Source organism: Gobio gobio (genome assembly GCF_949357685.1).
Source record: "Gobio gobio genome assembly, chromosome: 21".
Classification (NCBI taxonomy): Eukaryota; Metazoa; Chordata; class Actinopteri; order Cypriniformes; family Gobionidae; genus Gobio; species Gobio gobio.
Window position 1 is genome coordinate 21,332,217 of NC_137117.1, and position 23,636 is coordinate 21,355,852.

Here is a 23,636-nt window from a genome sequence, read left to right on the forward strand (position 1 = left end):
GGCTGTTTTGAGCACTCTGTAAAGTAAAGATATCTGTAACCGCAGATTAATGGCAGACCTTAGAGTAGACGCCACATTTAATTAACTAGTTTACTAGTTCCATCTAATTTTCACTTTTTTTGTGGACATTTTTAATGCTGCATCAGCTTTAAGATTGATACCTACATACACAACATTTTGAATTAACGTCCCTCAGAGTCTCATTATCGTCCCTGTCAAATCAAATATGGTGTCTATTATGACTAAGTTCTAGTGTTATTGTTTACTGGTATAGCTGATTAATCATTGAAAATAGTTACCTGCTGAGAAGAAGACCCTTAAGAGACACAATCTCAGCCTTGAGTTCACTGATGCTCTGAGACTCCAGCATGCGGTTGGTGGAAGATGAGGCCTGAAGAGAGAAAAAAAGACAAAAAAAATCAAATCATTATCATCATCATCATTTGTGTTCTGAAAACAAATGTAATTATTATTTACTACTATGGGCTACTAGCCACTGGGACTACTCCTACCTACCACTTGAAACCAATGATAATTCTTAACCCACTTAAGGGCTTTTCACACTTGAAATAGTTAACCCTGGGTCATTTTAGACCCTGGGTTATCTTGCTTCACACTGCTCATGTTTCACACTGCTCATAATTTACCCGGGGTTAACAATTAATCCTGGCTATTTATAAACTGACGTTCACATTCCTAAACCCTGGGTTAATGTTCTTATTTGCATATTTGCGGGGTCAGTGTCATGGTTTGGATGAACGCAGCGCGCGACCTGTTTACATAGAAACTCTATCATTGCGCATCCTTGTATTGCCGACTGTAATATCAAGTTTATACTGAATGGATACTTTGGAATATAAAGAGAAGAATGAAACGGTTTCACATTTTCTGTCAGCATTGGACATTTTTCCTCTCAAACGTTGAATTTACTGCTCATATGTAATGTGCAGTGTTTCCGTGACGGTCCAAAGCATGCAAATATGCACACAATTGGTTGTCTGTTGCTAAGCATCGTTCTACACTGTACAAGTTTGGCACCGCAAATGGTGCTAATCCCGCTTCTAAATTACAAGTGTGAAACGTTCCTTTACCCAGGGTTTAAATTGGTTTTTTGAATGACGATAACCCAGGGTTAAGCGCAGTGTGAAAAACCCTTTACATACAATCCTAGTTATCTTTTCAAACGGTACCTAACCTAAGGTTACAAAACTGACTTTAAACATGGTTTTGTTAAGGCTTTAAAGGTGAAGATCGGTCCTAGAATGTAAAATTCTGTCATATCTGGACTTATTTACCAAAACCCGTTCACAAATGTCACAAAAATTTAAAAAATGTCAGCGATCTGTTGTTACTTTTTCTAATTTGATTTGTCAGTGTTACTCAATAAAGAAAAAAAAACAATCTGATGCATTCAAACTGCCAATATGAGACCGTGAATGTCCGTAAAGTCATGATATCAAACCACAGCTAAAGTGACAAGTTCCAACAGGTAGTCTCCACCCATAAGGTCAGGATCTTTCAGAAAAAAGGCTAAGGGAATTAATCATGCCATTTTTACATATTTTTCCATATTGCAGACTGCTGATTTGAGCAGGACAGAGGTGTTTGATAAGAGGTCTCTGGCACAACAATGGAAGTATTCATCAAGTCAGAGAGGTTTTTATTAAAAGAAGCCTTATCACTAACTGCTTGCCATGGGATGAATTGCTGAAGGGAGTGATGGCCAATTGAAGTGGCCAGCAAACATTTGAATAGCAAATTAATTCAAAAGAGAAAAAAAAGCCCCAAAAAAATCCATCCATCATTTTTTTCTCTCCAAATAGACAGGTGGTTGGTAATGTCAATTTAAGAAAGGAAACCCTCTTCAAGAGAAAAGGGAAAAAGAGATTTGTAGCACCTATACATTTCTATTTCAATTCTCCAAACGTTCTGACAGATTAACCCGGGCTCTCAAGCAAACCCCGTTGCTGCACTCTTTGAAACGTCCACAACAAACAGCCCTCGTCTACCCCATAATCTCATTCCAGTTCTTCTGCCCACCGAAGGGGAGAAAAGGAGAGCAGGAAGAGGAAGTGGAAAAAAGGACTGGGGGGAAAAGGAAAATAAAAGTGTAATTAAGAACGTCGGAGACACCGGGGGCGGCTAGTTAGAAAGCAGAGGCCCCCTATCGAGAGGAGAGGGATAACTCGGACTCTTCCACATGTAATTAAATCTAAAGTAAATTAATTGAATCACATCTGAAAAGGATCAGACTCATTTACAGCGAGGGCTGGGGAGGGACGGCGGTTTTGTCTCCTTTCTGCTCCTAAAGCCCTCAGATAAGTGTGGCATTTTCGAAGAGGCCACATCTGATCCGAGCCGAGCGCATTAGGCCTGGTGAAGACACTCTTATTACAGGCCTCACCTCATTATGGCCATCTTAATCCCACACTCCCCACGGCAGCCGGTATAATAAGGCTGGAATGTACCTCTTGCTCATTTTACCTTTGTAACAGGGAAAAAAAATTAATTGCTTCGGAGGCTTAGCTTACACTTCTCGGACATAAAATCTAAATAATATTTTAACAGAGGCTACAAAGCACCTCTCAGCCGGCGGTGTTTAAACTTCCGCGGTTGCAATTCTTCATTTTGAGAGCCGAACACGCACACACACATTCAGTGATGACCGTTTAATTGCTGCTAAAGGCCTTTCTCTGCATGTCTTTGACTGTGTGAGCAGTCATCCAGTCAGAGGGGTCAGTGCAGTGTGATCGGGGTCCGTCACCCTCTTAAGTGTGAACAAAGCTTCGCTACAGTCTGGGTAATTATTTAAGGAGGTGGAGCGTACCGTACAAGAGAGGTATATGCACATACTTACACCACAAGCAGCAGCCAGACAAGGAATACATTAAAGCAAACTGCAGAGCATTAACAACGGATAATATCTTAACAAGGCGAGTTAAGAAATGTCTGAATGCAAATTAATTTGCTGCTTCCCTCTCTGATGCTATTTCCACCGCGTAATGCATGTATATTTATGGTGGAATCAGTTCGAAAATAAATCCCAAGGGAGTGTTTTCTGGTGAAAACACTGGTACAATTTATTTGAGCCTGTTTATTCACTTTCCCAGTGGCAGGTCCTTCTGCAGTGGAAGAAGAGAGCGAAGCGCTCCTAATCTTCCACGAGCAGCCACTAATAAAGACCGCTATCGTTGGATTCAAACGTCACTGCAATTAAACTTAACCAGTCATGATGATAATGGTTTATATATGTGGAGAATGAGATACAACATCCTGCCTGTTATTCAAAGGAGAACAAGGTGCTTTAGCATGAAAAATAAGAACTCTAAAACATCACAGATACACATTCTACTCCACAAAACAATTCAATGAGAGTTTCACAAAAACTTGCTAAAAATAAAATGCATGCATTTACTCAAAAGTCACTCAATTAAATTAAAAAAAGAAATCATACGATGCAGCTGTGGGTAGATTTAAGAACTGACAAAATGGGGAAATAAACACATGGTGGATGCAGTTATCAAAATAGACAGCGGTAAATAGCAGTCTACTACTACTCTAAAACGGTTTACCACACTGAAATCCATTGCGCAGAAAAAAATTAGCTTAGAAAATGCCAGACTCCGCTCTTAAATGGACAGTTCATTAAAAAAAATCTTACATTGCATGCAAAGAAAAAAAAGCAATTTGAAGAATATCTTATTTTGTGTTCTGCAGAAGGAAGTCAGTCATACTGGTTTGGAAAAATATAAGGGTAAGTAAATGACAGGAAATTTCCATTCGGAGTGAATTATTCATTTAAAAGTATGCAATAAAAATAAACAAAATAAAATAATATACCACTATTGAAAAAAGTAAGTCATTTCCAGCACCAGCCAATGCAATTAAACTACACTTCTTTAGAAGTTCCAACTGACTGACAGTCAGTTAACAAAGACTTTATCAATCAGCATTTGAATAACAGTTTCATGATGTGCATGATGGCATTTAAACACAAAGTATGTAGCTAATCTACTGAAATGAAAAAGAAAACGATCTACTGAAATTAAAAAGAAAACAAGCATAAATATGAGCATAAACATCCAATGCTTCAGAGAAAAAGGCCCACTGTGCTCACAACAGAGAACATACTTCATTTGTGTGGTTTTAAAAATATATATTAAAAGAAAAGTTTACTTAGCAGCTGAGGAAACAGGAGTCACCATGTGTTTCGGGTTAAATACACATTTCCGCATTAAAGAGTTTAATTGCCAAGCTTGGCGCATTCTGCACAGAGTGAGGAACCCTGAAAAAGCAACTCCGAAAACCACACACTGAAAACGATACACAGCCAAAAGGCGTAACACGTGTCCTTAATTTCATGCTCCGGACCTGAAAATAATTTCCCGCATTTCCTATCTGGCTTCAGACAACAGGGCCCCGCATCTCTCAAAACAAAGTTTAAGATCAGCATGAAGTAGACTTTATGATTTGTCAATAGGCGTTTTGATGTGAAGTATACTTTATACACACTGCTGCTTTCCAGCAAGGCACTCGTGACAAATGAAGCTTTTTAATTCAATCTGGAATTGGACAGAGAATTTAAGCCATTTCTACTTGACTTAGGACAGCTGGATGATGACTGAAAGTGTGTAGAACAATAGATCAATTTTGTGGCATTTTTTTCTGGAACTAGCAGAAGAGCGTCTGAGGTAAACCATAGATCATTTTGGGGGCAAGTCAGTTTACTTCAAGAGGGTGGCGGAAGGTTGGGGGATGTGAGAGTAGTGGTGAGTCTGCAATTCTAGCAAACTTCAGAAGAGTGAGAGATTCATATTTTCACTTCAATTTGTGCCAGGCCAGATGTGTTTGCATATGCTTTCCTACGGGATCCAGATGCTTCAGTAAAACACCCATGTGCTTAACAAGCTGTGGACATAAAACATGCCCTCGATTGCGATTCCAAAGCGCTTTTTGGAGAACGTTACAAGATGATTTATCACAGTATTGTAAGATACAAACTGTATCTTAGAGGGTTTCACATTCTGGCAATGTTTTCAGCAGGCGATTTTCCTCAGATGACTATTTGTTATAGATTATAAGCACATGTCTTCAGAAAGGATTTGAAGGCCTTATCACCATGAGGAGAATTCTTCTGAAAGATAATGACACCATAATGCATTAAATTAGCATGTGATAAAGAGAGCAAAATCAGCACTGCCACAATAGACAAACAACAAAGACCACAACTCTCTGTATATTTCCGTCCGTTCTTCTCTTTCGTTTACTGTTGACTATTACTGTGGGTGGCGTGACACACATTAGCTAAATGACTATGTTCTTAAACTGCCTTAAATTAGAGTTAAATAAGAGTTTAGAAATCATATGGATATATGTATTTATTTATTTTCTGCAACTATAAAAATTATATATATATAATTGTTGTGCATTTTAAAATATTTTAATTTAGATTAAAAAAAATATTTAAAAAAATATATACAGAAATAGCAATGTTATGTGCATTTAAGTGATATTTTTTCATATAGTGAAGTGATTATTTGCTAGTACAACAAAATGATAATGCATCAATCGAGTTGATGCGGATGCGATGACTTTGCATGGACCGCGTCAGAATTTGCCTTTGAATAGAACGCGGTCTCCGTGGGCGTGGCCGCATTAGCAGATAATGAGTCATTCGCGAATGACTGACATCTCTTTCTTTTCAAACAGATTACATAAAACAGAAAATATTTGTTTTTTACTCAAAAGATTTGCATTATTTAAAACCTGACATTTCAACGTTTCTTTAGACAATGTCTCATTTGTGTGACGAGTATTCACTAAGGTACAGTTAATTTTCTGACAAGTATCAGAATGGACTTCATCGAGAGAGATGTTTGTGGTCTTTATTTTGCAAAAAGCACAACATTATGTTTTTATTGTGAGTGTACACAAATACATGTAGACACTTAAAAGTTTCGAATGATTTTTAACATGTATGACCAAAATCGACAGAGTATTTTGAGTCTTATTCGCACTGATAAGAAAAAAAAGTGAGAGTTGGTCGCACCGGCGCGACCGCCGACCCCTAAGGATTGAGCATGTAACTGTGGATTTATCTATGTATTTTATCATTCTTGTGCTGCCACATACTGACGTGAAATCATTATTTATCGTTCAACACTGTAGCTTCATAAACCAGGTGAACTTAATAGCTATTTTTTATCAATAGTGTTGGGTGTAAAGCATTACTAAGTAACTACTGTAATTGAATTGCCTTTCCCTTGAAAAAGTAAAGTAAGGGATTACTCTCGATTAAAAAAAAAAAATGAGTTACTTCTGATGTAATTGCATTAATTACTGTATAGACTATATAACAATTCTATGTAACACAATAGTGTATTTAAACTCAAAATCTAACATCTAATGTTAAAATTGTTTTTTTGAAAGAATTAATAGTGCAGCTTCATGTCTATCCTTCTATTGTTCATCTGGTCAAGGTTGATATAGGATTTAGAAAGTAATTAGTAATAAGTAATGCAATACTTTTTAGAGAAAGTAATTAGTACAGTAATCTAACTACACTGTTGAAGATGTAATTAGTAGCTAGTAAGTAATTACTTTTTTAGAGTAACTTACCCAACACTGTTTATCAACAATACACAAAAAATATACAAACTAACGCTGGCTTCACACCGCACGCGCAAGCAGTGCGGTGGCAGCGGAGAAGCAGTGCGTATGGTATGCGTATGGTGAGCAGGAGCAGCTGAACCGCGGCTTGTGTATTGCAAATACAGACAAATATCGTCCATTGTGTCACCTTTCCCCGTGTTCTCCCCGACCTCTGTCTCTCTCGTGCTTTGATTCATGATGGGCAGCATATCTGCTGCGAATGCGATTGTGTTCCCCTCTGTCCAAAACACATATGCATATAACATGCTGTATATAGGCATAGATATGTATACATATCTATGTATATAGGTAGTTTACATGATAAAAGTAACCTTAAAGTTAAGATAAGCCTCTAGTTTTAATCACTTAAACAGGCCTTTGAAGTTTGGGCAAAAACTTCTGGCAGTGTTGTGTTTTTGTGTATTTATTATTTTTATTTCACAGCGCTGGATGTCATATGGTGATTGTGAAACACATGGAACAATTCACTACATGATTTCATGGTGAAATTTGTTATTTTTCATGTTAATCAGGTGAATTTTGATCAGAACAATGGACTGTGGCTTCAATTCAGCTGCCGCGCCGCCTCTGTGAATGCTCTAATCTGTTAACATGGGCACCGAAATAAATAAGTTCTGCTAACGAGTGCAGTGTGAAACTGGCCTAATTGTATAGGCAACATTCCAAACATTATTTATGAACAATAATGGGTTCCTTTCTTTTCAATTCTTTAACTGACACACCCCAAACTCAAAGTTGGGGCTCAAAGAAAATCCTACTAGTCCAGTTTTAGTTGCAGTATGGGTGGGGGTTTAAATGAGGTCTCAGCCCAGATGAAATTAGCAAAAGGCAAATGACAGATTGAGGAGAGATCAGGAGGCGGTGGCAGCGTGGGTTCACTTCCTGTCCCTGGATGGCTTGCTTGAGCGTTCAGGAGATGGCCACACGTGTTCTTTATGGAGCTCCCATGACATGCATTGGCTTGCTGATGCAAATTTTTCTCTTCTGAACGGCATATGAGCTCCGTCATTGCTAATATTCACATCAGGGTGAGGCATCAGTGTCAATGTCACAGAAAAATGTCCCGTGTTGTTTTAAACTCAAAGTGGCCTTGTTTTATAGAGGCTGCACCCATGAAACTGAATGCCGCAATGAAAATGCACAATGACGGCTTTATTTAAACTCAACAGATTAAGAAAACAAGTGTCTACTATCATTCATATTATATCTGAGAGAAATCACAAAACTTGGGAGGAATGCAACTATTTTAGATAACTCAATTCGGTTGAATCAAAGCAAAATGTTGCTTTGTCTCCCCATATGGCAATTTACTGCAACTACCTGTATAGCACTCCTGGACACTATTTAAATATGAGATATTCTGAAGAATACAATAGTGTGATCAGAAGAGGCATAAAGTGATTGGCTGAATATTTTGCCCTCTGTTGCAGCTCTTAAATCCCATTTGCACTATTGTACGTTTAATACAAATTTAACAGACCGGTTTGACATCAATGGTGTGAAATGACAAGTTCAAGTTAAACCTGAGCTGTGGTGAAGGGGAAGATTATCACTGAATAACAACTTAAAATGCGCTGTTCTTCACATAAAACTTCATAACACATAAGACCCAAGTAGTCATATGGACTATTTTTATGATGGTTTCTGACCATTTTGGAGCTCTCTAACATAAAAAAAGTATACAGGACTTTTTTGTGGTCTATGGAGGAAATAAAGTCATATGGGAAACGACATGTAAGGAGCATGAGTTACTGATGACAAAATTTCCATCATTTTCAAATGTAAAGGCTTTCTGTCTACCACTGTAGCAAGTGTGTGTGTTTGTGATTACCTGTGAGTTAGCCAGCTCTTGTGTCAGCTCCTGTATTTTCTTCTGTTGCTGGACCAGCAGCTCCTGCACTGAAGCCAGGGTCGTCTGCAACTGGGTGACTGCATCCGAAAACACACAAAATGAAGGTAAGTCTACACCCAAAACATTTACCAGAAAACGACAGCTTTAGTTGAGAACCATGCAGTGCAAACCAACGTATCTGTTTGTTTGAAAGCATTACCGACAATCAACACGCAGTGGTTTTCTCTTTGATTTAGCCTTCAGCTCAATCAGTAATATAAGACACCTCTATTTATACAAGATTAATCACCTACGTCTGCTCTTATATCAAATCAAGGTCTCTTAACCTCCATTAGCATGGGTTTGAAACGCTGGCTCTATCAAACTCTCCAAACAATCAACAAGATGGAAAAAAAAGCTGCTCATTTGGGAGGCAGCAGGGCTAGACACTACTGTCCTCACTAATCTTACTAAATACAGCTCATTTTCCTCCCTCTCTGAAGATTGAATTATTGTCAGATTGTGCTGGTCCCGAGGATTAGAGAAAGCCCAAGAAAAACAGCCCTAGCAGGGCCAGAGTTGGTGTTATTAATGGGGGTATCATTTCAAATAACCCAGAGCACAAGTTGCTCTCCCCCTGTTTCCAGTCACACATGCATTCCCAAACAATGCATTAAGTTTCCAAACTGATTATGTTACAGAAAACCAATAAACGCCTCTATAAATCATGCTCTGTAAAGTGTTAAATCAACTCTAATTGGATTAACATCAGCAGATATTATTAGCTGCCGACTGTTGGCTCTCCGGCGCACAGTTCCAGGGCTCTCCTTTCATAGAAACAGCCTTTCCACTTTCTGTTTAAGAGTGGTTACATGTTTCTTTCTCTCACAGCCTTTGTCTGTCTCATTAGGTAACTACTTACAGAATAAGAGACGCTGAACAGTTTTTCTTGCTGAATAATAATGATTGTACAAACTCAGATGACTATATTAGTATTAACAAAAGATCTGATATTAAATTTATTAACCAGTCTTCAAAAAAAAAAAAATATATATATATATATAAAAAAAAAAACTTTATATATATATTTTTAAAAAAAAATAATTCTGCCATGATTTACTCAACTTAATCTCTTTCCAATTACTTGTGCGATTTTTTTCATTTTATGTGAAACACAAAATGAGATATTTTGCAGAATGCACATTCAACCCTGGTTGCTTGGTCGAGATGTCATCAATTTCGAATGCGTGTCTGAATAATTGAAGATTTTCAGAAATGTAATTATCAACAACTTATGGTATGGGTACAGAAGAATTCATACTTCAGTAAACCATAAGCCAAAGCCGATTCAAAAGACCGCTATTCATTAGAGTAGCACGCAGAACCTCCGTAACTCTGCCGTGACGTGCCGTCATTATGTTAAGCCCGCCCACCGACTCTACACATGCTGTGATTGGCCTGACCAGAGTCTACCGAGAGTTGCTAGACTACACTCGCGGCAAAATAAATTTTCTGCCGCTAGGGTGCGTCTAGATTTCTAGGTTACCATATTGGATTTAGAACGAGAAGATTTTAGAAGATAATTATGTTTGTGTGAACTAGCCCTTTAAAAAAAATGAAGAGTGAGTTATAATTATAGATGTGGGTTTATACGTGACCATGGACTCGTTAAATATCACATGATTTCCTGAAAGTCACCCTTAAGATTTTAAATATTCCTTAGCATTAAGCACATGGTTAGAGGTTACTGTACATTAAGCCATGGTGCTCAAATGGGTCATCAACCCATCTCACAACCTTCTTTTAATCCTTTTCAACCCATAATTTCCTATTATCTTTGTACTATCCTTTGAGTAAAATAGCTAGAAGGTCTAAAGTAAAAGAAAAATTCTGTTCCAAGCAGGAATGCCACTACAGCCGACGTCAACGACAGCAATTCCTGCGATGTCACACCGCAAATGCACTAGACCTCTAAACCCACCAAACACTTGCTTCATACGCAAAACACAAGAAATAATGCGTCCATTTAGTGTGGCTCGGATTTCCACAAACGTTCTCTTTGGAGAAAACAATTGGGCGAATTTGAGATCCTGCAAGTGGCTTCGCAGCTGCTGCGAGGAGGCAGACAGTGTGTACAGCGTAAATTATTCAGTAAATACCTCAATATAATGTACACTGCATATGTCCGGGTCTGTCTGAGGCTTTATTGGCCAGCTGGTCACCAATATGCTCTCCGCAGACAAAGAGACCAAGCAGCTAGTACAATTCCATTACAGCCAGCACGAGTGTGAGTGCATGTGTGCGACAAAGTGCTTCCAAGACCTGTTCATTAATTGCGTGTGGAAAGTTGTTGGGAAATCATAATGGGAGTCAAGGCCTACAATCAAAGGCTGCAAGAGTAATGGAGCCACATTCAAAGGAATACATCACTCCAGCACACTTGGCACTAGAGAAATACACAAACTTTAACAAAGGAGTGCGGGCAATTGGCAAGAGCGGCAGTCACTTGCTATTACTCACGTTGTGAGAAGTGGGGGAAACTCACTCCGTAATTGCAACCCTCTCCCAAACTGTTAACTGAAACAGTCATTAACTACAATAGCAACTTGGCTACTGCAGCCACAGCAAATTAGATCAGCGGCGTGACTGACTGAGTGACTGGGGGTAGGTACGGCTCTTCCAGGAGAAAACGAGAGTGGTGGAGGGAAGGAGGGAGATGGGGGGGTGGTCAGGAACAAGTGTTTCACAAAGGAAATATGAAAAGCAGCTTCAGCACGGAACAATATACATACTCTTATCATCTGAATGTGTTGCTAAACAAAACAGGAATCCTGTTAAATCCAAACAAAATGAGGGCTAGACAGGTAGCTTAACACAAAGGAACCTTTTTTTGCATATATGAACCAAAATGTCAATGAAGAGGCTCATTTGATAATCAGATAAAGAAACCCACATCAAGCTTGCACGCAATGGCTCACAAGCGACTGGCTTTCGGTAACCCTCCCCAAACTAAAAGCTAGGCAACAGACAATGTAATGCAGAGATGCAACCGACAAAAATCACTCCTATATGCCCCAAATTTGCTTATATTGATCTCCTGGATAATGAAAACAAAACTATATACATAACAAAAGACTACATTGAGATCAGAAGTCCATGTATAGATCTAGATTATTTACATAGTTTTATAAGTCAAATATTAATATGGATAAATGGCAAATGAAAAAGTATTTTATAAACAACAACAAGTCTTATGTCTATTATAAGTTAAGAGTTCCTGCTTTGCATGTACTGTTCCACCTTCACAGACATTCAAATGTTTTCATGGTATTCAGCTAGCCAGGGAAGAAGAACTTTTTGTAGCCGAAATCTGTTTAGGCAACAGGGAGTTTAACCAGTACTAAGCCCTTTAACTCATTACACACAAGTCAAACTTAAAGCATACAACTGAAAATAAAATATGTAATTATAATGTAAAAAGATGTAAAATATCGAATAATAATACAATATGTAATAATATGTATTTTACTGTGACGCTGAACAGCAGTGCAGGAAACACTTATTTGTAGAACTAAATAAAATTAGTTTTTATTATGTGTGAAACCTAGAATGAAAGGCCTTCAATCTTTTTTAAAAAGAAAAAAAGGAAAGCCTGTTGAAACTTCTATTTTTAGAATCAACTAGTAGCCGCTCATTTAAGCGGCTAGTCGACTAATCACACGTGTATATTAATAAGCCATATAAATCATACTAATGAGCCTTTAATTGCATATATATATATATATATATATATATACACATACATATACACACATACACTCACCTAAAGGATTATTAGGAACACCATACTAATACTGTGTTTGACCCCCTTTCGCCTTCAGAACTGCCTTAATTCTACGTGGCATTGATTCAACAAGGTGCTGAAAGCATTCTTTAGAAATGTTGGCCCATATTGATAGGATAGCATCTTGCAGTTGATGGAGATTTGTGGGATGCACATCCAGGGCATGAAGCTCCCGTTCCACCACATCCCAAAGATGCTCTATTGGGTTGAGATCTGGTGACTGTGGGGGCCATTTTAGTACAGTGAACTCATTGTCATGTTCAAGAAACCAATTTGAAATGATTCAAGCTTTGTGACATGGTGCATTATCCTGCTGGAAGTAGCCATCAGAGGATGGGTACATGGTGGTCATAAAGGGATGGACATGGTTAGAAACAATGCTCAGGTAGGCCGTGGCATTTAAACGATGCCCAATTGGCACTAAGGGGCCTAAATTGTGCCAAGAAAACATCCCCCACACCATTACACCACCAGCAGCAGCCTGCACAGTGGTAACAAGGCATGATGGATCCATGTTCTCATTCTGTTTACGCCAAATTCTGACTCTACCATCTGAATGTCTCAACAGAAATTGACACTCATCAGACCAGGCAACATTTTTCCAGTCTTCAACTGTCCAATTTTGGTGAGCTCGTGCAAATTGTAGCCTCTTTTTCCAATTTGTAGTGGAGATGAGTGGTACCCGGTGGGTTCTTCTGCTGTTGTAGCCCATCCATGTGGCTTCACAAATGCTTTGCTGCATACCTCGGTTGTAACGAGTGGTTATTTCAGTCAAAGTTGCTCTTCTATCAGCTTGAATCAGTCGGCCAGTTCTCCTCTGACCTCTAGCATCAACAAGGCATTTTCGCCCACAGGACTGCCGCATACTGGATGTTTTTCCCTTTTCACACCATTCTTTGTAAACCCTAGAAATGGTTGTGCGTGAAAATCCCAGTAACTGAGCAGATTGTGAAATACTCAGACCGGCCCGTCTGGCACCAACAACCATGCCACGCTCAAAATTGCTTAAATCACCTTTCTTTCCCATTCTGACATTCAGTTTGGAGTTCAGGAGATTGTCTTGACCAGGACCACACCCCTAAATGCATCCCTTTATATATATATATATATATATATATATATATATATATATATATATATATATATATATATATATATATATATATATATATATATATATATATATATATATATATATATATATATATATATATATATATATATATATATATATATATATATATATATATATATATATATATATATATATATCACATGTCATTGTCCTCACCGTCACATCCCTTATATATATATTTATATATATATAAGGGATGTGACGGTGAGGACAATGACATGTGACAACACCGGTAATACCGGTATCACCGGCAGGGGCTTTTAAATCGCTAATGCTAAACCAAAAATAAATGCGCACGGCCGTTCAGGCATTCATAATGGTGCGGAGCAAAGCGAGTGTTTTCAAAGAATTGAAAACACCGAATTGAATGAAATGAAAACGCGCCAGTGGACGCGCACAGTGAATGACAGGGTGGCCGTGCGCATTTTACTTTATGCACGCATAAAACATGCCACACCACACCGGCAAAAGTAATAATTATGATTGTGTCATGAAAAAACAGCAAGGACACTGTCTTAACATTTACGTTTTCGGTTAAGTTGACGATCCTGACGATACATTTTACATAATCTGAGAATATTTGTTTTCCACTTGAATTGGTTGACAATCGCTTGACATTTCAAGCTTTCTATAGATATATTTCTCATGTCAGTGAGGCAAGTATACACTGAGTTTTGGTTTATTTTTTGAGGTGCTCAAGAGATGGCAGAATGTGCATCCTGTTTGTTTTCTTTATTTTACAAAGGGACAATTGTAACGAGGTATGTTCGTGTGGGAAGAAGGAGGCGGGAACCGGCGAACAATAAGCAACAAACTTTAATAAAATAAACAAACAAAGTGAAAGTAAAAGCGGCAGCCCCTCACGGACGACTGCCGCACACATACGTAAATAAAACACAAATTAAAATCCAGGCCTGGTCCTCTCTCGTTCTTCACTGTCGTCGCTCCTCCTTTATACTCCCGTCACTCCTCCGCGAGAGACGAGGCCAATGCGGCACGCAGCTGGCGCTCATCATCCTAATAATGACCGCGGCCTCGTCCCGCTCTCACGGTCCCTCAGCCTCGCTGCTCGCCACAAAAATGTTTTCTTGTTATTGTGAGTTTACACAAATAAAAATAGAACCTTTGCGGTTTTGTATGGTGTATTATTTATATTTAAAAAAATTACGGAGTATTTTAAGTTATTTCCGCTGTTATTAGGGAAAAAATGTAAGTGATCGCGCCAGCGCCTCCATGTCATGCTGTAAAGCTTGCTATACTTTAGCCTCCAAAATCCGCACAAACACTTGGATATATGCCCAAGGCAGCCCAAGAAAATTCAGTTGTCAAAATGACATTTGCACTAAATCTAATGCTCACCCTAAGGTTAAATAAATAAGGTTTAAATAAAGTTGACTAAGGTTAATCTTCAAAAACACTAATAATTTAATAACAGTTAAATGTCAATTTTACAAATCTCAAAAAGAATATACATTATTCATTCAGATCAGTACATTAAAATGTCGTGAAGCCTAAATTAACTTGTAGCACATAAAAAAAAATATTTAATCTATTTATACAAATTAATAAATTATTTCAATATGGGATATTTATCAGTTAGGAATTATGGGTTTCTCAGTATCAGCCAGAATTTAATCTCCCAGGGCATCCCTTTTTTTAATGGTTAAATATATGCAAGGAAGATAAGACCATTCATCAAATATGCAAATAGATGTAAGGGAAAAAAAGACCAGTTGCAATTCAGCATGAAAACATTGTGATTGCTATCACTGTCTTTCAGATAGCGAATAGAGAATGTTCTATATTCGGTCACCGAGAGATTTACTTTAATTTAAGTTTAACTTTACCTAAAACAATACATAACGCAAATAGATTTTAACAATAATAAAACAATAAAAGCTCTCCTAAGGCTGAAATTATATACAAAAAGACCCTTCATGTTTCATGTTAAGAACTTCCGGCTGAATTAACTGTAGAAGTGTAATAATTCAGAGGCTTAGAACAAAACCCTAACCAGAATGTTTGAGGAATTGTCTTGCCTTGTCTTTTTTTAAACCTTGCAAGAGTGAATTGTCATTTACACAGAAGGAGCCACCCAGCTGTAAGTCGACTGCGGCACTAACGAGACAAAGTTTCTTCGGGAAGTGTCCCGCTTTCATGGTTGCCGGGATGTTTAATTACACCGGCTGCGTAGTGGGTAAAGAGAGGGGGAGGAGAGAGGAAGAGAGGCATCCTTCTCTGACAGCCTAACTGAGATTCCTCACCTGTCCAAGGCGGGAGACGCACCTGTCACAGCACACTTAATCACCAGCCCAGTCCGGGCCCAACCGGGAAGCCATGCCACCACGCCGAAAATTAAAATGAACTTTCTTGCCACGCAGTTAAGGCGGCAAAAAAAAAAGAAACGCTGTCATTCCTCTTCCCCTCATTAATATTCTGAGGTTAAGAGCTTTTCAGCGAAACGTAATTAATTGAAGCTGAGCTGACAGTAAACAAGCAATTTCAAATTAAAGCAAAATGACAGGACCGTCATTTGTAAAATGTGAGCAGATTTTGGCGACAGATAAATGAAGGAAAATGTTAAGGAGGAAAAAGTGATGAAGATATTAATCTTCACCTGTCTGTGTCAGTGTGCCACTCATATCCGCGATGTTGCTCTCGATCCGCTGCAGATGCTTCTTGTCCTCTTTGCTGCCCATAATGAGGGGAAGGATGTATTTCTGCAATTAAAAACATGGCACGCTATTAGAATTCCACTCAGGAACAGGGAAAACAGGCCTGTGGACCAGGACATGCTCTGTTGCTACGTTGACAAATAGACAAAAGGCTAATCTATTAGCGTTAGCATAGTCAAACCAAAACTTAACCCCTTACTGAAGGCTTCTTATGTTCATTAACTTTTTAAAAGAGCTTTAGAAGAGCTTTACTACATGTATTTGATCAAAATATTGTGAAATATTACCATTTAAAGTAACCATTTTGTATTTTAAAATGTAATTTATTCCTGAGATGACAAAGCTGAATTTTCAGTAGTCGTTACTCTAGTCTTCTGTGTCAGTTGTGCTGCTTAATGTTTTTTCTGAAATCCATGATACTTTTTTTTCAGGATTCTTTGATGAATAGAAAGTTCACAATAATTTATTTAAAATATAAATGTGTTGTAACCTATACGTGACTAACTGTCATTTTATTTGATCAATTGAATGCATCCTTACTGAATAAAAGTATCAAAAAAAACAGTGACCCCAAACCTTTATTTTTTCTGGCAAAATAACAGTGTTTATGAATTATCAAAATTACGTGACAGAATCTCTTGAGCAAATACATTAGCATAAAATACAACTGCACATTTTTGAAATACTAGAATGCACCACAATTTATACAACAGAAAAGTTAAAAATGATGAACAGCAGCTTTATAAACATTCCCCAAAAAACGACAAGCGGGGAATCAAATGGCTGATGTATTTTTTTTTTCAAACTGAATGAAGTAATTATGAAACGCTTATTAAAGCTATATTTAAGGGAAGGTAAAGACTATGCTTTACTATGTTTTACTATAGATTCTATTACACCAGCACAATATATCAAACAAAGAGAAAAAAAAGACAAAAGAAGGGGAAAATCAATACTAGTGTTTATGTTTGATTTCACAGTATCAAGTTCAGTATTGTGTTTGGCAACGGCAGATAAAACATCATTATAGGAATTATGATTAATAGGCCTGCATTCATGCTGAAAAAAACAGAACCTTTTGTTTTTTTAATCCCTCTCAAAAGTCTTGTGGTTTTCTCACTTCATCCAGAGTAATTTGCCTCAATGGCTGACACGAGGCCAAGAATTAAGCATCGGGGCATGACTCTGGGTTCAACATCATTAAGTCTTTTAGCCCACAGGCTGGCTTCTCCATTTGAACATGTCACCTTCTGAGGACAATTGCTTGTCAGAGTTTAAGCCTTGTAGAACAACATCTCCAAACACTGAGAATAAGAAGCAAAGGTCAGACGGCTAGCGCTTCCACTAGCTGCGGCTCGGTTCTCACGCCATTGACGTTTTATTTCCAAAAGCACACGTCGATTTGTTTCCCTCGACAAACAAACAGCACATCGAAGGGGAGATTAACATGGCATTTGGCGAATTGCTGGGTGCTGTAAAGCGTAATGTGTGTGTGCAGGCTCTCCGTCTGGAAAACAGTTGGCCTTAACAGGTTTTCACAGCAGCGCAACTGTTGTTGACACCGGCATAAGTAATAAACACTTTTAAGTTGAAAAAAATCAGAATGAGTGTCAACACCAGGGTAGTTAATAAGAGAGCTGCTGTGAACGCTGTTTACAATGTGCTCTATAGCATAAATAAAGTGGAGGTGGAGGACGGGCATATGGTGGCACCGGTGAGCTGTTCCTCTGACATGACAGCAGTGAGAGCTCTCACACCAGGGAACTGCACCTCCAGCCACGGGCACAGATCCTATGAACAGCAGAGACGCACACAGGGGACTGGAGAATCACAAATTGTGTGTGTGTGTGTGTGTGTGTGTGTGAGAGCATGAGATAGAGAGAAATTAAATGAGAAAGGAGTGAAAAAGAGAGTTCCAGAGAACAGAAATGCATTTTAGCATGTTCTAGAGAAGATTTTAGTGGTGCTTGCCTGTACAAAAGTCACTTTCACAATGCTGTGAGCGGATGCCATTGCATCACTACATGGTTTTTATTTCCTAGAACATATCTAGGTCCAAGCAGTGTTTCATTTGTAAATTAGCAATTAAAAGGCGCTGTGACCGACACTGATGATACAACTCATGTTTTCCCGGAACATAAAATTACGTCACTAAACGGTGAAGGCACAACTGTAAGAGCATCATTCACAAGTTTCTGCACGGCACTAGCTACAGCCTAGTGTATTATTCTGTCATATGTTTACGTTGAAAACAAAAATCATTCAGTTGATCAGTGATATTTTCTCACAAACGACGTCGTTGCCTTTTCCATTACATCGATTTCTGACTGATCTAACTCCTGTTGCTCATTTCTCCTGCTATCCTAATTAGTATTAGCAGTTCCATCTTTGGGATCTCTTTTAATTAGCAACACCATCAGCTTTACTCGTGGATATGGAAAATGAAAATATGCTTGACTGTCTTTTGGACATTTTGGCGATATTTACTTATTTTTATTAGAATAATTCATCAGGTTAACACTCTCTCCAAACTTTATGCTTTACTGTGTGCAAAACAATAAGCAGTAAGCTCCAACCAATGTGAGTGATTCTGAACTTAAGAAAGCTGATCAAAAATGCATATATGCTGAGGGGCCAATAGCAAAACATAGCCTTTCACACGCATGCACACACTGGCACCATGTTATGCAGTTGTATATGACGGATTGTTTAAAAAACATTTATCAATGATCAATTAATTGTCGATAATACATTTAATCGATAGAACTTATTGATCATCGATTAAACAGGGTCATCAGGTGCGAAACAGACACGAGGAAAAATGAAGCGAGTGTGCTGGAGTTTTGTTGGGGGCCATTTTACAGCTGGAGTTACACCTTTATCTTGACTATAAGTTTGCGTGTGCATTCACAGCCTTTTGTCATGTGCAAATGTAAGTTGTAATGTTGTGTTTATTTTGTGTAGGTCTATCTATATCTGATTTATGTATTTGTATTTGGATGTATTTGGTTAAGAATGAACGCGGTAGTAAAGCGCGCTGTGATCATCTGCAGCTTCAGCGCGCAGCTCAAACAGCACTGCACAACTAATAATGACTATGATTGGGACTGTCATATTACATAACATTATAAAGAGAGCAATATTGTAATAAAACATTGTGAATTATTTTTGTTTGGTTGACCGTTTCATTGTGCTGCTCCAGGAAGAGCGTGTGCAAAACATGAGTCACGCATTCTGACTCGCACATAACTTAGTTCAAGTTCACTTGTACATTAGCGTCCTTTTTTTGCAGATATAATTTGTAATATTATGTTTATTTTGTATATATCTGATTAATCTCATATAGGATGCGTTTCTTTGAGCTAAATAATGCACTAGCAAAGAGCTTCAGTGTACCGGTGGTCATTCAGCGATTCAGCTCAAACAGCAATGCACAATTAACCCCTAGAGGTCGATGATCGCACTGACATCGATTTTTTTCTTATCAGTGCCAAAGACACTCAAATAACTCTTATTATTATATCAAATTGTTATTATTCAGGCAAGTGTTATACATCATTATAATCTGTTAAGTTTCTACTTTTGTGTACAGTCACAATAAAAACAAAATGTTGTGGTTTTTGCAAAATAAAGAAAAACAGGATGCATGATCTGCAGCCTCTCTCTCAATGACGTGTAATCTGATTCTCTTCAGAAAATGAACTGTAATTTTGTGAATACTTGTCACACAAACATGAGACACATGTCTAAAGAAACGTTGAAATGTCAGGTTTTAAATCATGTAAAATGTATAATAATGACAAATAATTAAAATAATGTAATCTGTTTGAAAAGATAGAGATGTCAGTCGTTCGCGAGCCTCTTCATTATCCGCTAATGCGGCCAAGCCCACGGAGCGCGATTCTTTTGAGACTCAAATACTGACGCAATCCATGCAAGCTTTTATTTGCAAATTTCAGCTCAGATGCTATAAATATAGTACCAGTAAAACATTTTGTGTATAACTATGATTGGGACTGTCATATTACATAACATTAATGAGAACACTATTTAAAAAAATTCAAACATTGTTCCAGGAAGAGCTAGTCCACACATTCTGATAAAGCACGCATATCGAGGCGGCATACGTGATACATTGTATTAGAGGTTATATTTGATTAATTTTACAATCCTACTAGCCCTTTATTTAGATTAATAATCCTTCTCATTCATTTGGTGAGGAACATGGTGTTTTGAACAGCATTTGCACACCCTGTCATGCTGTCAGCTATATGCCACTGCTGAAGATGCATATTGCAGTGTTAAGGCTATAACGATAAATTGATCGTTAATTTAAACGACGATCGATCAAATTAAGCACTGGGTCCAAGTCAAAAGAGCCCACACCAAAGTATCTATTATATTGTCATCTCTAATCATGTCTGTTTTTTGCACATTTTATTGTCAAGTACCAGTAATGGAAATGAGTGAAAATGAAAGTTGTTAAAAACGAGATCATTTTAAGTAACAAGCTACAGTTTCAGATAAAACACACTCTTGTCAAAGGAAAATTTGACTTTTTCTTTTAAAATGACACAGGTTTGGCTCACTACATTAAAGGGTTAGTTCACCCAAAAATGAAAATTCTGTCATTAATTACTTACCCTCATGTCGTTCGAAACCCGTAAGACATCTTTGTCTTTGGAACACAAATGAATCCAAACCGCTGAATCGACTCACTGATTCATAACGCTTCGAAGCTTCATAATGCCGTGTTTTGAAATCAGTCATCACTATATAAGTCGTTATTCAGGTTTTTTTTTGCACACAAAAACTATTATCGTCGCTTTATAAAGTTATTGTAGAACCACTGTAGTGAGATGGACTTTGTAACGACGTCTTAAGTACCTTTTATGGGTCTTGAGAGTGTACAGTGCATTGTGCAAATGGAGGCCTTTCTGAGCCATCAGATTTCAACTAAAATATCTTCATTTGTGTTCCGAAGATGAACGGAGGTCTTACGGGTGTCGAATGACATGAGGGTAAGTAATTAATGACAGAATTTTCATTTTTGGGTGAACTAACCCTTTAATAACAGCAGTCTAGCTACTAGAGATGGATACTGGCTTTATAAACCCACGTGTGCCAGGCAAATATCTTAGACTCTCCACTCTTTTAGTAAATTTGCTCATGGTTCATGGTTAATATAGTATTTTTTACTATATATTAATGAAAGATAGAAAATCTCTTATGTTCACCCAGACTGCATTTATTTGAACAAGCATACAGTAAAACAGTAATATTGTGAAATATTATTGCAATTTAAAATAAGTGTTTTCTATTTTAATATATTTTAAAATGTAATTTATTCCAGTGATTACAAAGCTGAATTTTCAGGAGCCATTAATTCAGTCTTGAGTAGGGCTGCAACAAATGAATATTATGAAAGATTAATCGAACTATTACCAGAACGATTAAACGACTAATTGTCGATTAATTTACAGATGAATCAGTACGCTTCGATCAATTACTCAGCTTTTGCAATTAGTTAAAATGTTGGGTTATCATAAAATCTTGACCTATTGCAACTAATAAATAAAACAAGAAAATCACTTCAGCTTTTGAAAATGTTGTTTTAATGAACTTTGAGCCAAGAGCTTCAGGTTTTCTGTCCTCTTCATAAGTCATAGTGCTTATTTTTTGAAAAATGATCCTATCTAGAGTAAATTTTTCTGGCCATCTATCGAGTTTATGGTTACCAAATGGCTTTTCTGAGGTAAATGTAATGTTAAAGGTCATTGTTTACAAGCTGTTTGACTGGCGTCTTTCCGCGGTTGAAACACTGAGCGAGTACTGACTGAGAGACTTGATACGGATTTTGGTAAGTTGTACGGTTCCTTTCAACATACCCTCTGATGTACATTCATGTTTATTTGGTGCTATAACTAGGTTTGGGGATTTGTTAAAATAATAATAGTAACAATGAAACAGCAATAGTAACAGACTTCCTGAGCAAGTACCAGTAATGTGAATGAGTGAAAATGAAAGTTGTTAAAAACGAGAGTTGATGTCACATTCTCACAAGATCATTTTAAGTATTGAACAAGCTGCAGTTTCAGATTGTAAAACACTCGCTTGACAAAGGAAAATGGGACTTTTTTGTTAAAATGACAGGTTTGGCTCAGTACATTAATGGCAGCAGTCATGTGGGCTACTGGAGATGGAGACTGGTTTATAAACCCACGTGTGCTGAGAGGAGCAGAGGAACTGTCTGACTGAAGTGGCTGAGGGTAGACGGAAGCTTAGGAAGCTAAACATGAGTTCCTAATCATGACATCATGGGAGTTCCATTCAATGTCATTGCAAATGCTCTCTCAAAGGCCACTGCTCCATTTTCTTTCTCTTATAAAACACAGTAATGGAGTCCACATGCCCCTGTGGGCAGTGTGGGTTTACTGTCACCGAGAAACGGGGTCTCTCCCTTACTCAACGGGGCCTGAGGGCCCACGCACCCATCCGTGCCCACGTACAAAATCGTATGGTGATAGTATTGGAAAGCGGCAAGAGTACTGCCGCCGGGTTTTTCCGAAAGGGAAAACAAAGAAAAGATCTAGGGGTTGAGATGAGCTCATACTGATGACGTTGGACAGATTGACTGTAACCGGTGATTTACTCAACATCAATGTAAAAAAAAAAGCTGAAATGTTGGGAAAGCTTGAGTTCTCAGAATAATTCATCCATTTTGAGAAGTATGCTACTGGTTGCTCTTACACACGTACCCGGTAGAGATGATAGAAGCCAAAGGCCATTCCTGCCAGGATGACAGCCAGGGCACTGTAGTCTCTCCATCTGTAACCTGAGGGACCTGCGGGGACACACACACAAACAAAAGAAGCCCATCTATTAGCCAAACCCTGGGAAAAGCTGAGGCCATATTAAATTTGACATGAAAGAAACAAAGCTGTGATGTACAGAAATACAGTGTATCCAATGGCCTCATCCAGCAACAAAAGTAGAGTTCTGAGCAATTGTTTCGCAAAATATATATTTTCTCTTTTTCTTAAGATGGTCCTGGGAACTTGGACCGTGAATCAGTATAAAGTTCTCAGATTTCCGTGAATCAGTATATAGTGTCCGTTTTAATAATTCAATTTAAAACTCTGATTTAGCGATTCATTTGCATAATCACGCGACATTTTCACAGAACACCCCTCATATTTAATTTCATTTATTTGATTTAAAAATCTTAAGTAAAAATACATGTAGGTAAACACTGCTTTTTATTGTTATATTAGAGTATTCCCTAGGAACATTTAAAAAAATGTGTCAACACTGGTGTTTGGTCTAGGCCTATATGAATTGGAGCTGTTGTTCCTAGAAGGAGGGGGGGGGGGGGGGGGGGGGGGTACTGATTACACATGGTTGTGGAAGCGTAAACTAGATCTAACTTCTAGATTAAGTACCACATTACTGTAAAACAGAAAATGAGCAATTTCATAA

The 23,636-nt window shown here is 37.9% G+C and overlaps 1 protein-coding gene across 1 annotated transcript in view; it reads right to left on the reverse strand.

Annotated features, from left to right (window-relative positions):
- pex14 (peroxisomal biogenesis factor 14) overlaps positions 1-23,636 on the reverse strand; it is a 95,183-nt gene that overhangs the window by 3,846 nt on the left and 67,701 nt on the right. The window contains exons 5-8 of the mRNA XM_079802737.1: positions 22,916-23,001; positions 16,100-16,202; positions 8,504-8,601; positions 300-391 (exon numbers count right to left, since the gene is read on the reverse strand). Of these exons, the coding sequence (XP_079658863.1) occupies positions 300-391; positions 8,504-8,601; positions 16,100-16,202; positions 22,916-23,001 (379 nt within the window). The remainder of the gene's footprint in view (positions 1-299; positions 392-8,503; positions 8,602-16,099; positions 16,203-22,915; positions 23,002-23,636) is intronic.